Source organism: Bemisia tabaci, chromosome 1 (genome assembly GCF_918797505.1).
Source record: "Bemisia tabaci chromosome 1, PGI_BMITA_v3".
In the NCBI taxonomy this organism is placed as follows: domain Eukaryota; kingdom Metazoa; phylum Arthropoda; class Insecta; order Hemiptera; family Aleyrodidae; genus Bemisia; species Bemisia tabaci.
In genome coordinates this window covers 607667-623269 of record NC_092793.1, presented here as the reverse complement: position 1 = coordinate 623269, position 15603 = coordinate 607667, and the positions used below count along the sequence as shown (strand labels likewise).

General features: G+C 36.7%; 1 protein-coding gene across 5 annotated transcripts in view; it reads right to left on the bottom strand.

Moving 5' to 3' along the window:
- Positions 1-1245: 1245 nt before the first annotated feature.
- Positions 1246-15603, bottom strand: part of jim (zinc finger protein jim) — a 75768-nt gene continuing 61410 nt past the window's right edge. For 4 of the 5 annotated variants that reach the window (XM_072297948.1, XM_072297835.1, XM_072297767.1 and 1 more), the window contains 2 exons: positions 14601-14759; positions 1246-13198 (listed from right to left, as the gene is read on the bottom strand). In XM_072297948.1, coding sequence (XP_072154049.1) covers positions 12357-13198; positions 14601-14759 — 1001 coding nt within the window. In that variant the 3' untranslated portion in view covers positions 1246-12356. The remainder of the gene's footprint in view (positions 13199-14600; positions 14760-15603) is intronic. The other variant, XM_072297923.1, reaches the window with a different exon arrangement.

Below are 15603 nucleotides of genomic sequence, written 5' to 3'. Positions count from 1 at the left end.
AAGTCCGTCCCACCCCTGTTAACTTTTGAACGAATTGAGCTAGGGTAATGAAACTTTGGGAATGTTCCTATCTCAAAGGGGACCATCTTTTTGGGGGGGGGGGTCAAAATTTTGGTCCCCCCTCAGGGGGGGCACGGGGGGCCCCCAACTTTTTTTTTCAAATGGCAACCCTTATCTTGTGATACATCATTCGAAAGAGCATAAAAAACTAAGAATTTTGGCGCAAACCGCAAATCAATATCTTTTTTTTTTGGACCGAGTTATGATAGGTCAAAGGTCAAATTTGACCTATTTTCAAAAAATCATAACTCCGGTTCAAATTATCGTAAAGAAAAAAATAAAACGGTAAAATTTACCAAATTGTGTCCGCTTTTAAGTAAAAATTGCAGAAATCACTTCGCTGTAATTTTCAGGGGGGGCTCGGACCCCCAAATACGTCAAATCAAAGGTCATTCAAATTTCCCGCGAAAAAAGGAGATTTCCCCTAGATTTGCCTCCACATTATCTCAGTAAGGTCAAAATTAGTTCAACATTACGTTGGCAAGTCCCCAAATTTCGGGAAAAGTTAAAAAAAAAAACGAAATTTAAACGGTCAAATTTAATCACCTTAAATTTCGTTTTTTTTTTTAACTTTTCCCGAAATTTGGGGACTTGCCAACGTAATGTTGAACTAATTTTGACCTTACTGAGATAATGTGGAGGCAAATCTAGGGGAAATCTCCTTTTTTCGCGGGAAATTTGAATGACCTTTGATTTGACGTATTTGGGGGTCCGAGCCCCCCCTGAAAATTACAGCGAAGTGATTTCTGCAATTTTTACTTAAAAGCGGACACAATTTGGTAAATTTTACCGTTTTATTTTTTTCTTTACGATAATTTGAACCGGAGTTATGATTTTGTGAAAATAGGTCAAATTTGACCTTTGACCTATCATAACTCGGTCCAAAAAAAAAGATATTGATTTGCGGTTTGCGCCAAAATTCTTAGTTTTTTATGCTCTTTCGAATGATGTATCACAAGATAAGGGTTGCCATTTGAAAAAAAAAGTTGGGGGCCCCCCGTGCCCCCCCTGAGGGGGGACCAAAATTTTGACCCCCCCCCCCCCAAAATATGGTTCCCTTTGAGATAGGAACATTCCCAAAGTTTCATTACCCTAGCTCAATTCGTTCAAAAATTAGCAGGGGTGGGACGGACTTTTGGTACACCCTGTATGGAAAGGGTAAGAAATCAACAAAGAACTAAATAATCAAGAAAAAATAAGTTGGTAGTGTCGTACATTTTGGAAGGAAACCAAACAGAAGGTGAACAAGTCACATCCTCATTCTATGCTTGTAGAACAAGTGAACATATGTACATTTTGCTTTACACATTTGCTTGCAGGAAAAATGCAATTGAAGAGATAAATTAAAACCTTTTACGCATAGAGGTAGAGGCAGAGCCAAAAGCTAGAATTGCGAACTGAAATGAAAGATGAAGACTATACACTTCCCCTTCAGATACTATTTACTTCCATGGCCCTAAGAGGGTTCTGTAAGAGAACTCTATGGAGGGATTTCAGAAGAACTGTCTCTAGAGAATGACCCTAAAAATGGTCGCTTTTTGGCACAATTTCAGACTGCAGGGATTTTTCTAAAACCAGGCCCAAATGATACCTTATGATACCCTAAAACTCTTGTAAAATTTTTAGCTTGAGTTTACAAACGGTTTTTGAGTAATTGCGGGGGAGAGTGGGAACAAGGTTGCCAAAGCGTCATCATTCTTGACAGCGTTTCTGCAGCAAAAGCGACAGGGAAAATAGACGAAGAAGTTGCACCTTTGTTGGGTTTTAGCTATGAATGTTCTTATTGAGCCCCCGTGTGTTTATCTTGTGTTCAGTTTCGAGAGTCCAAAATTGGGAGAAATCGTGGACAAATCAGGATTCCTTGTCAAATGTTTTAAGAATGGACGAAAAGTTGTTGGTCTCCTGCAGAGTTCATGACTAACTATGTTCTTATCTGTTCTCAATGCATAAAATTGTGTTAAGCAGTACAACATTTGCATCGCACAGTGGTCCAAAATGGGTAATCAGTGGACAGATTAAGATCCTCTGTCGAACTTATTAAAAATAATATAGAACTACGGGGTTTTTCGCGAGGTTCACAAGGTGTAAATTTAAAACAGGTAGGTAGCTAATAAATGCTATCCATATTCATCATTTTGAACTAAACGAATGAAGTCTGGCGACTGTAATTCAGGGGAAGCATATTGTTAGCTTTTGGATCTTTGAAATGCGCTAAAAAAAGCCAAACAAAGAATTAAAAACCCAGAAAACAAAAAAATAAAAGGAAAAAAAAACAAAAAATAAAAGAAAAATAAAGGGAAAAAAACAGAAAACGAAAGAAAAATAATAAAAATAGAAAACAAAAGAAAAATTAAAAAAAAAGCAGAAAACAAAAAAAAATTTAAAAAAAAAACAGAAAACAAAAGAAAAATTTTAAAAAAACAGAAAACAAAAAACAGAGAACAAAAAGAATTTTTAAAAAAAAACAGAAAGAAGAAAAAAATAAAGAAAAAAAGAAAAAAAAGAAATAATGAAAATAAGAAAATGAACAAAACACTTCTTCAAAGATTAGTGTACCGCAACGTGGCGAAGAAGCTTACCTATTATTTTTAATGCAATGCAAAAACAAATAATGCTACAAAATCTAATCTATAGGTAAGAAAGTTATGTGAACAATATGGTCTGACATACAATGATGATTAAAAAAATAAATACTTGAAATTAGCCAGGATCCAAACTCTGCAGGGGACCAACAGTTTTACTTAATTTTTATGAAATTTGGCAGAGGATCTTAATTTGTCCACTGATTACCCATTTTGGACCACTGTGCAATGAAAACTTTGTACCGTTAAACACAATTTTATGCATTGAGAACAGATAAGAACATAGCTAGTCATGAACTCTGCAGGAGACCAACAACTTTTCGTCCATTTTTAAAACATTTGACAAGGAATCCTGATTTGTCCACGATTTCTCCCAATTTTGGACCACTGTGCGGCCGAAATTTTTGAAACTGAACAAAAGATATATCGACAGTGTAAGTCGGCAATCACATATAACTCGTTTGCGGTGTCTGGAAATCTCCGCCTCTATGTTATTTTTTTAAAAGGAGAACAAATTGACATCATTCCTTGAAGTTTTTGCAGAATTTTCGTAGTTTTCCGTTCGTTTAAAAAGTAAAGTATGACAGGAATTCTGCTACGTCGCAAACCGAGTTATGTGATTACCGACTTACACCGTCGATATGCACGAGGACCCAATAAGAACATTTAGGTACAGCCAAAACCCAACAAAGGTGCAACTTTTTCGTCCATTTTCCCTGTCGCTTTTGCTGACAAAATTTCGCTTTTTGCTTGAAATTTTTGCTGTAAAAACGCTGTTGAGAATGATGACGATTTGGTAACCTCGCCCCCCCCCTCACCATTACTCAAAAACCGTTTGTATAGTCAAGCTAAACATTTTACAAGAATTTTAGGGTATCATAAGGTCATTTGGGCCCGGTTTCAGAAAAATCCCTGCGGTCTGAAATTGCGCGGTTTTTAGGGTTGTTCTTTGTAATTTCGCACTAATTTCAATTTATTCGTGGCACTGCTTGAGCAGAGATAATTTTGAGGGAAAAAATGAAGAAAACCTTCATGGATTTGCTTTTTTAATGAAATCTGTAACCTTTTAATATCCTGAACAGCACAACAATTCAGGATATCAAAGTCAAAGAAGTGAAAACTGGGGTGGCTTGAATGCACTACAATATTGCAAATTTTCAAATAACACTTATATTTTCATTAATTACTGACTGTTTGTTTTAAATTTAAAATTTTGGGGACTTTCAAAAAGTCACGAGGATAATTTGCGGCAATTTTCTTTTAAAAGAACATTTACAGTTTTCCTAGAGTGAGAAAATAAATTGTGATATAAGACCCGAAATTATCAAATGCTTTTACGGAAGGGTCCATCTCTACTCGGCCACAGTCTAGGCATGAGTTAGAGAGACTGTGAACTAGAAAGCATGTTGGAAAATTCTAATCTTTGTTTCTACAAGAGAGGCTGGTGCCACCATTTATGATTCAGAGAACCAAAAAGCCAAAAACTAATCTCCTATTGCGATAGGAGGGGCGTGGAATCGTCAGAAAGAAGAGAGCAGGAGATAAATGAGATTTTAGAGAGAGATGGATAAAAGGGTAAAAAGTAATGAAGTATACGATCGACTGAGAACAAAGTTGCATTGTAGTTGGGGCAATGTAGCGAAGAAAATCCTATTGGGACAGTCGGGCTGGGAATAGTTTTACATGAGCGCAATTTCTTTAAAAAAATCGCATTGCTTCAAGTGCTACCAAGCACTGAAAAAGTCATCATATCTTATTTGAATGAAAAAGCAGCATCTCTTCCATAAATAATGCGTTGGCTCTTGCCTCTATCAGAGTGCACAAGATTATTCAAGATGCAAGAACATTGAAAATTGAGGCACAATGACGACTCTAGATAAAAATCTTTTTGTTAAAGAGGGAGAGGAGACAGCAAGAACTAATTTAACAGAGATACCAAAGCAAATCTTTATCTTCACTGTCCCACACACTTCCAAGATAATATTGTTTCTTGCCAAGCTGCAAGAATACAAAAGAAAGCATTTTCCTGTTTTTGGAACTAAGAAATACTGAACAAATAAAAATAAAAATTAAAAACAATTGATTCGCATGCATGCATCACAGGTTTGTTGATTGCATGAAGGGGCAAGATGCCTCGTTGTATACAAAAAACATAAAATTAGACACAAAACTACCTACTTGAGAAGGGAGAATTAAGCAACATTTTGGTGGGGAAAATACTAAAAAAGGGGGTCAATAAGTTATCGACGGTGAAAGTCGGCAATCACATAACTCGTTTGCGGTGTCTGAAAATCTCCGCCTCTACGTCATTTTTTTAAAGGAGAACAAATTGATATTATTTCTTGAAGTTTTTGCAGAATTTTCTTCGCATTGAGAAGAAAAATCATGACAGTTTTAAAGAATTGCCGTTGAGTAGTTTTCCATTTTAAAAATAAAGAATGACAGGAAGTCTGCGACGTCGCAAACCGAGTTATGTGATTGCCGACTTTCACCGTCGTTATGCTCTTCGTGCAAAACAGGACTGGGATCACAACCCTAAGTCCAGATGCAATCACAACTGCAAATGCAAGGATCGCCCAGAAAGTAAGGTTAGATGTCTATTTAATATCTCTTGAACTAACAATAAGATCTATATAGAGAAAACTTGTAAAAAGCGTGACTTGAAAGCCACTCCTTGACTACAAGATTTTTAAATTTTGTTCAACTTTGAACTTCAGAAAAGCGGATTTTTCTGAACCCACCTCCTCTCCTTGCAGGTCCAAAATTTCATGGGAAGTCATCAGCAAGGAGCGTCTAGCTGCATCAAACACTTACCGCAAGAAAGTGACTTAGGGGTGGTTGAATTTCATGTAAGACATGAAAAAGTACATCCCTTAACTAGAAAAGTGCTGGATTATTTGGCAATTAGTGGGTCTCAACTGCAGTGCATGGAAAAGTTGGGCTACATTTGGTCAACTCGTGGAGTTGGAATGCTGAGTTTGGTTCCGGTACGTAAATTGCACTCTATAATTCGTTCTTCCGCCCAGAAAGGTGACCCTAACTGCTCACATTCAGAATAATTTACGGTAAAGATGTTTTAAACGCTGCTTTTTTTTCAAAATGATGTGTCTTTAAAGAAATTTCTTCCAGAACTGTTAGGATAATGTGAGTCAGCCAGTGAGAGTTAACATTGACAATTTGGTTAACATTTGTTCCGATGCAACTGATTTCAAAGGTATACGGTCAATCCTGCTACTTCCTAGCCTATAAATGTTCTTCCTTACTCTTTGCATTATTTTCAACCATCTCTAAACCACTTTTTTGCAATAAACGACAGACACTTACTTGCCGTTTACTTACTTACAGCTTACTTGCTGATGACGCTCCGTTAAATTGGATCCAAGTAGAGGTAGGTTCAGAAAAACCCATTTTTCTAGGATTTCATTGAATCGAGCTTAAAAATCTCTAGCGCGTTGGAAAGCTGAGAGCAGTTGCTTTTCAAAGCTTTTTACAGATTTTCTCTGTCAATCTTGATTTGGGAGTTATTAGATAGATGAGCTTACTTTCTGACAGACCCTCCTACTTTTCGGCGGAGTTTTCATTATTCAAAGTAAATAATTAAAAAGACATACTACAGAGGACTTAAAGATAGACCCCAAGAAAGCTCATAGCTTCATTCTGAAGAGTGAGACTTATAAGATTATTTAGAAAACATACATTTAGAAACCGAAGTCACATATTGGATTTTTTAAACAATTCTCAGGTACGATGTACAATTTATGAGCAAACTTCACGCTCTTGACAAAAGATATTTGACAGGAGTTGTGAAAGACAGAAAAAAATGATAGTAATGGGAAAACACACACCTTCCTTTGCAATATGCCGCGCAGTTCCATCACACTGCTATTTTGGAAGAGGGGCAGTCTTTGTTGCTTCTCAAGAATTTGCAAGGTTTCTTTTTTGATAATTAAGATTATTCTTAACATAATTCAAAAGAGAATACAGGTATAACAGGGAGTGTTAACTTGGTTAATCCAATCCTGAGTGACTCGGGAAACAACTGTGTCTGGGGGGAAAAAACTAATTGTAACCGATCATTCTAATGAATTAATGCTGAAATGACATAAAAGGCAACATCCTCAATATTTTAGTGAACATGCACTTTTGGATGCATTTTTGCAATTCTTCTCAAAACCATATCAGTTCTTAAAATTGTTAAACTTTGACGAGAATAACATTTTTAGAAAGAATAAAATTTTAAAATGACACTGATCAGTGAAATGAAAGACAAAGCAATAATGTAAAAAATTGACACAAGAAGAGGAAAAATACTTCGTTGGATAATGGCAAAGCACTGAGGATAAGTTGCTTAGATGGATTACATTTTGTCATAAGGAACCACTATTTCTAGCCCATTTTAGAAACGACATACATGCCATTGGTTTCCCTATGCAGATATGTGCTTTTATGAAAGAGCCAGAGATAGGTAGTGGTTCCTTATTGCAGAATGCAATCCAGATAGTATTCATGGAAAAGGCTCTGAGTTGTGAGCTTAATCCACGTAAATACATCTTCTTGACTCTAATAGATGAAACGTTTCATAGACAACATGACTGATAACAGGTATTAAAAATTAAAATTGACTTCACCATAAAAAAGTTTCATTTTTAGTTTTTTTCATTCACATTACATGAACCTGAGTTCTTCTAGGTAATAAGTGAGGAATTAAATGGATAGATGGGAGGACAGGCATTAACTGCAGATAAAATAGTAACATTTTACACACATTAGAAAACGTATACAGTTGTAACAAGGTATTTACAACGGTTACAGAGCAACAGAAAATTAAGGTTCTGTGCCATTACTGACATTGCGCATTGAGCGGTAAATTCTTATATTTACAATATAAATTGTGATAGCCCTACCTAGGACCGCATGTGCTGTTATTGTCCTTGCTGAGCAACCTAATCAAAATTCAGTGTTGCGGAAATGAATTTTAAAAATATGAATTCTACGAATTGGAAAAAGAAATTACAACAGATCATAAGGGTCAAAGTTGACTTTGATGATCTGCCTTTCAAATTTCAGTCTTCTTTTTCCTGAGAACAAAGCTATCACCTGATGCTCAAATGAAAGAGCAAACAAACCTTCTGAGGTCAGAATAGCTTCGTTGCTATTGATGATGGACTGTGCGAACAATAGACAAGCCAGCACAAGAGCTGCACTTAAGATTTGGAGTCGACAAGCAAAAAATAACACAAGAGTTTGCGAGTCCTTGAGAAAAAAAATTAGAAGATTCAAACAGGATCCACAGATGAGTAGTGTAGTGTTACACTGTGTCTAGCTCATATTTGATTCCTTATTAATATAAAAGCGCACTGCTGTTCACAACTCGGGGAAAAACTCGCGTACTGATCACAGCACTAATTACAATTACAACTGGAGTTAGGTCAGATTTAAAAGCTGAGACTAATTGACAAGTCCAAGAAATTTCAGGTATATAACTAGGTACTTCTTAAAAACAGAAAAGCGCGGCTAAGGTTGTTATTTATATTTATGAAAATTGGAACAAGCAGTTAAATTGAGACGTCATGCTTCAGATTATAATTAAATGTTGGTAACTACTTTTGAAACTTTACAGAAAAGTTAGTGAATTGAGCTATAAAGAACCTAAAATACATAAAAAAAGTTCGAAGTATTATTGCCCTGTGGCACTTGATGCCAATCAATGAAAAAACCTCAACCCAGGGACTTCCAGTGAACTGGTGATGCCCATGCCCGGCTTTGCATTAGCCATGCAGACTAACAATAGTTTTATTATTTCCCCCATTATACAGCTGCACTAATTTTTTAATTCGTTTAAACCTGGAATCCTAATCTTTTAGAACTTCTTCATAATTAATTCTCACAATTGTCTTTCATTCACTTCGCTATTACGAAGTGTTTCCCTTGCTTACATGTCACTGAAAGGCAAACCACATCACAAGGTCAATAATTTCTGACAACAGTTGTCTCTTAGGTTAAGTTACAAGAATATTTGAGATTTTCTTGTTAAAATTGAAAGGAAGTACCTCCATAAAGTAGAGTGCAATAACATCAGTCAAAAATCCTTAGAGTAAATCTATATTAAAGGGAGAGAAATGCCTGATTTAGGACTCATGGATGTGAAACATAGATTCATACATTTTTAAAGCAAGGAGGTTATTAAACCGAGGAGGTTATCTATGCTGGCCAACTATTTTCTTTCACACGATTGCTAAAAATGGCATGAAACTGAAACCCTCTACTTCCATTTTGAGCCAGCATGTCAAGGTTGTAAGGATCATTCTGTTATTATTCTTTCCTGAAATTGGTAGGGTATGTGATTGCTACTTGAGCAATTTAAATGAACAAATGATGTTATTAAAAAATATTCAAAAAGTTTATCAAATTAAACAGCACAAAGATGTATGAAAGGTCAAACTTTTGCAACTTACGATTGGATAGATGTAAAAATGATAATTTTATTCTAAAATTAATTAAACACTAAAATTTAGAAAAACCCACCTGAAAAGAAAAGATGGTTAAAAAATAAATAAATAAAATAGGAATTCAAAAACATTAAAAAAACTAATTATTAAATAGCACCAATCAAATTACCCTGACAAAGCGCTTTTACTCCAATTTGGCAGGTTTATTTCATTAGGAAAAGACTTTAAAAACCGTATTTGTATGTGTCAAAGATGTGTTTGAGTGAAAGTTCCTCCTGGAGGAAGTTGGGCCTGTTGCAAACTTTTGCTAGAGCAAAAATAAGAGTTGTTTCTTATAGATAATGCCTCAAAAATCACGATGAGCGCATCGGCAAAGTCTGAAATGCACTCATAACTTCACTATCTGCGTAAGAAATTTGCGTTTTTTTAAGCTTCCCGCTTCAAAAACGATACTACGGCACAAGTGAACATTTTGTTAGAGGAGTCGCTCCATCGTCGGCGATATTCATCATGGCCGACGCTTGCGCGCAGTTCCGCGCGTAATTCGAGGAGAGTTCAAGGTCAATCAATTCGGGCGTGGAAAACATGAACGTTAAAACACGCCGATTGTTATCTGGTCTAATCCAGTTCAGGTATTATCTCGTCCCATCACACGGCGTGTTTTGGCGGATTGGCGTCGGCCATGATGAGTATTGCCGACGATGGAACGACTCCTTTTACAAAATGTTCACCTGTGCCGTAGTATCGCTTTTGAAGCGGGAAGCTCAAAAAACCGCAAATTTCTTACGCAGACTGTGAAGTTATGAGTGCATTTCAGACTTTGCCGATGCGCTCATCGTGATTTTTGAGGCATTATCTAGAAGAAACAACTCTTATTTTTGCTCTAGCAAAAGTTTGCAACAGGCCCATTTTGTGGAGTACCTACCTACTTAAAAGCACAAATTTTGTTCTGTGTTCAGGGAAACATAGTGACAAACCAAATTGAAATTTCCTTCCAACTTGGTAAGTAATAGTTCCTAAAATCTTTCCGCATGATGCAGTATTGAAACAAAATATTAGAAGAGAGGATACTGCTTAAGATCATATCATTTAAAATAACCATGAACAGCAGCATACTAGAATCATGTTCTCTGCTCCCACTGAGCAGCATTATTGACGAGAGGGGATCTACCTAACGAATAAGATCTACAGGAGAAGTATTCTCTGATCTTGCTGAAAATGAATGTCTTATTGGAGAAAATGTTCATTCAGGATCTAATCATGGATGGCGGTAGCCACCTCCGGACAAAGTCTAAACTCGACAACACTGGAAAGCGTCCAAACGGAAAAGTTATGGTAGTTCACAGCAAGTCTACTTCATAACAAAAAAAAGTTCCTACATCTAATGTAACAACACGACAGAAATAAAAAAGCACTAATTTTAATAAAATGAATGGATGACAAGTGAAAAAATGTGTGCGCAAAGAAATACAAGACTTTTTTTTGGAAATATAATGACTGATAAGTATGGATCCAACCTGAAACATTGTTTTGGAACCAGCTTTCAGAATTAAAAATGCAAAAAGACTATTTCTGAGACCTACTCTACTGTAAAACTGTATCAACGTACCAAATAAAAAGCAATTCGTTGATATGGTACCGAAGAATAAAACATCATTTGTGGGGCTAGAAGGACAAGGCCCATAAGTGCAGGTTTTGCTGTTACGTGTTTGAAGTTTCGAAATTACATGGATCCTTACGGCGGAAAGAAAGTTCAAACCTACTTCTTGATGCTTAGTAATTGGAATTTGGAAGCGAATTTTTAACAGAATTTGCATTAAGACTCGTATTACTTGAAATCATTATTATCTCAATTTTTTCAGAAACTGCATTTAGGCGCCCTCTCCTCCAAGCCCCTCAATGAAATGATATTTGGTGCTCTTGCACCAACGAATAAAATGCTACTCATTGAAACCATTTCAACAAATAAAATCTTATTTGTTTATACACTAAAAATTTTATTCTCTCCTTAAAAGTCTTTCAAGCTTTTAGTTTTGATAGAATAGTTCATGTCGTTGCAGAGAGAGATTATGACGTCATTGGATGTACACCTAAATCTGATATGATTCAGCCAATTGTTGCCACTCTCGTATTGGATCACTGCGCCAACCAATTCAAAGATCATATGAGGACTTTAAAAACGGTGGAAAGAATGGTGTGAGTTGACTTAGATATGCAACACTTGCCAGTTCCAGCTAGCTGCAAATCTAACAAGACTTCTGAATAACATAAACCGAAGGGATGTAATTTTTTTAATTTTTCATTGCTTAATGCTTTCTCCACTGGTTATAGTCATCATCACAGCATTAAAACTCCATAACAAGATGTACAACGAGTTTTTCACTAAATAACCATCATCAACAGATCACTAACTTTTAGTAATCCGTTGATGATGTACATATTGTTAGGTATGCAGTTTTAATGCTGTGATAATGATTATAACCAGTCGAAAAAAAATAAAAAATTATATAGCTTTGGTTTATTTTATCAAAACGGATTAAAGATGGCGATGTTCAATATTAATTCATTAAACTATCAAGATTCCTGAAAATAATGGTAAAAAATTTGCAATACCACATTCTGATTTTGCTCTTTCTACCGAGTCTGTTGGCAAGGAACCATCCGTTTCTTGTCAAAATTTTGCAACGGCCTTATTTCTCAAAAAAAACAGGAAAAAAAAGAAAGGAAAAAAAAACCATGTGGCTAAAATTGACAGTAGAGGTCGTTCTCTGAATCTAACAATCAGGAGCAAGACAAAACTTTCCGGAGACAAAAACAAAAATCCTGACAGCTTTTTCCACTAAATCAGTAAATTTTAACAAAAAAGAACCACAGAAGAACAGGCAACAACTGGAAGAGAAAGAAGCAGAACTGCGCTGCCCACCAGAGGATTGCAAGACTGAGACTAGCAGAAAATTGACTGCCGTGTGTTTACACATGGGGAGTCTACCAAAGATTATCTCATTTTAGGGACCATAGTGAAGAGATTAAGCCATAGTGGCAACTTGCATCATGAACGTGTATGCGGGACGTAATTTTCGAACACATGCCTCCTGACTACTAACACTAAACTGATCTGACGGTTTTTTCATAAGGGCATTGTGATGACAGAATGAGAAAATTTACAGGCTTTGCTCCTGCTGACAATGAACTGAGTTTAAACGACGACTACTGGAGAAGGCGGAGGGGGCGGTTTAAATGCAATCAAAGTTATCATCAAGCACATTTAAGAATTGGGAATTGTTTGAACGGGTGCAGATTCTGTTATAGGACTACCAGGTCCAGGACCTGAGCCTCTGGGCCCTGGCGCAGAAATACCAGGGTCTGATCCTGGTCTTGAAGCTGGACTGAGCCCTGGACTGGGACTTGGGTCCGAGGCAGGAACTGGGGTCTGTTGTGAAGGTGGAGTAGAGTACTGAGCTTGCTCTGGATTGAAGACAGGAGGAGCGGAATAATGTGGGAAATAGAATTCAGGCTTGATAACTGGAGGGACGGAATTCATTTCACTCATGCTCAACGATTTATTAGAACAATATTTATCAATTTTTTTCCTATTTGAGTTGAGATTCATGTGGTTATCAATGTGACGCTTTACCTCTGTTTCTGTTGAGAAACGTCGACGACAATTGGGCATGGCACAGCAAAATGGCCGCTCGCCACTGTGTGTACGGATGTGCTGATCCAGAATGGCTTTTTGACGAAAATCTTTGCCACACTCAATGCATTTGTATGGTTTTTCACCAGTATGGATGCGCAAGTGTTGATTAAGGATGGTCCTTTGTCGAAATGCACGTCCACAATAAATACATGTGAATGGTTTCTCATTGGTATGAATTCGCAGATGCTGCGTTAGATGTGATTGCTGTCGGAAGCGCTTCCCACACTCTGCGCAAGGGTAAGGCCTTGATTCAATATGAATGCAACCATGCTGAAGTAGAGTGGATTTTTGCTTGAACTCTTTTTGGCAGATTGGACAACGAACATACAAAAGCATCCCAATATTCCGGCCATGCTGAATAATTTCCGAGAAGGTTTTACCAGCATGGCCAAAAATACCATGAATCATGCCTGTTGCAAAAACCAAAAAAATGACAGATAAGTGCACAAATAAACATACATAATTAGTTATAGAGAATAATTCTAAATCTGGATAGATGTGCTGTATCTAATCATAATCTAAAAGGTGAACTTAAAGATTAAATTAATCCTAACTGAGATCTGGGAAGAGAATGATATGGAGAATTGGAGGTATAAAATAGGGAGGTAGCACACAGTTGCCCTTCATCTAAGAATAGAAATTTGTAGGCCTGAAAGAGCACGGCCTTCAGTTCAGGGGCGTCCAGGGGGCAAAAAATTCCAGAATGCCAAATACTGATCGCAATCCTCTGGTTTTTTAAATAATAATAATAATAATAATAATAATAAAAAAAAAGTGGATGGTATTAAACATCACAAGTCTCCTACATGCCGTGATAGGTCCACACTTGTGTAGTTTTACTAGGAGATCTAAAAAAAAAAAAATTAAGGAATGGAATGAATGAATCAAAATCCCAAGTTCTAAAGTTTGTCCTGCCAACCCTGACACACCCCCCGCCCCCCCCCCCCCTCCAATCGCGTAAGATGAGTCGCTTTTTTAAGCCATTTTAAATAGCCATGAAAAACAGGAAAATTCTAAAAAGTTTTTTTAACTATGAACGCAAATTTTGACATCAACAAAAATTGGCCAAAGTGATTCTCTTACATCCCTGATGAACATACTTAAAGGAATTTTTTGTCCTCCAAAGAGATCGGTATGAAGCAGCACTATGACATAACTATGAATGCTGGCCAAAGTGACTCTCTTACATCCCTAATGAACAAACTTAAAGGAATGTTTTGTCCTTCAAAGAGATCGGTATGAAACAGCGCGTCGAATGCCGAAAAACCCGCATTTTTCGCCAAAATTGGCCTGCAGACCCATGTTTAGGCCAGTGGTAGACCCCGAAATATAGATCAGAAATGACCAAACTCAAATGTATTCCGTAAAATATAGACCTTCAATGACCAAAAAATCACGGAGTTGCGGAATTTCAGGGTGGGCCCAAAAAAGGCCCTTAACGATACTTCTTCTTTGCCATTTTTCCACCTAAACATCAAATTTTCCGAACGCCTGCATTGCAATTAGGACTATAAGCTCTCAGACCTGAATTTTCATTGCTAGTGGAAGTTCAATCTAGCCTTTTATAGGGCCGATTTTCACGGCAATTGACAAGTAATAGTCCTTAGATGAGCCCAATTTTTTCAGATTTTTTAAATATGCCCCAGGTTGTAGTAAATTACATAGTAAAGTTACGAATTCTCCCACTTAAACAATGTAAATTTTCATTTATCGGTACAGTTTGTTCTTCCAGTGGTCTATTAGGTCGATTCGTATTTCTCTAAAAATGAATATAGACTGACAGTGATCTAGTTGAAGTTTGTAGGAGCTCACCTTTGGCATCTTTGTAGTAAGCGGGAAATTGAACGTTACTTTCCGGGGAAAAACACTGATTCCCGTTCTCGAGTGCACCATCGTTCTCTTTTTCATGAGGGAAAGGAATATCTTGTGGCCACAACTGCCCATTTTTGTGAATCAAGTGCGGACTGACATCTAAGGGGGACAAAATGAATACTGTACAATATTTTGATAAGAGTATTGTTTGCTAACATTTTAAGGAAAAAGATGATCAACATCCTGATATTTTCTGTAGGAGGCAGTTCCAAAAAGTATCTAGACAACCTTCATATTGAGCAAGGTTGCATTATGCTGTGGTAACCCGAATCAATTATGGAGCTGTTTAAGTGAAGTATGTATTACCCTTGCAAGACTTCTCAGGTGCTCATTAATGTTCTTTTGCAACACTGTGGTATTTACTATGAATGACACCCAAAAGCAGCAAGTCGCAGTGAAGTTCAGTCGAAAATCACATGACTCCTTATGGCGGAAAGAAAGTTCAAACTGACTTTTTGATGCTCAAAAATTGGAATGTGGAAGCGAATTTTTCATAGATTATGCATTAAAACTAGTTTTACTTGAAATGATTGATGCCTCTTTTTCAAGAACTGCACTTAAGCGCCTTGTCCTCCAAGCTCCTCATTTCAGATTATTGATCAGCAAAAAATTACAAGATTTGTCCAAACACCAAGTCTCTATGTCAGTTACTTCTAGAAAATTGGTGCGTGAAAAAAACTGCAGTCATTTGGCGGTCAACAAAAAATACGCGAGAATAACCCTAGGATACTTACTCCTGGGTAAAATGATTTTCCCATTCTTTCAAATGCAAAGCAAAGGATCAGTTATACAAAGGGGTAAATGGGTGAATTATGCCATTTGACTAGAAAAACCTTGCTGTCAGACACAACGAGAAACATTTATTTTTGGATTGCAATAATTGCTTCCTCTTGTAATTTAAGATACTAAAAGCACAAATTATTTGTATTCATCTCAATCCCGC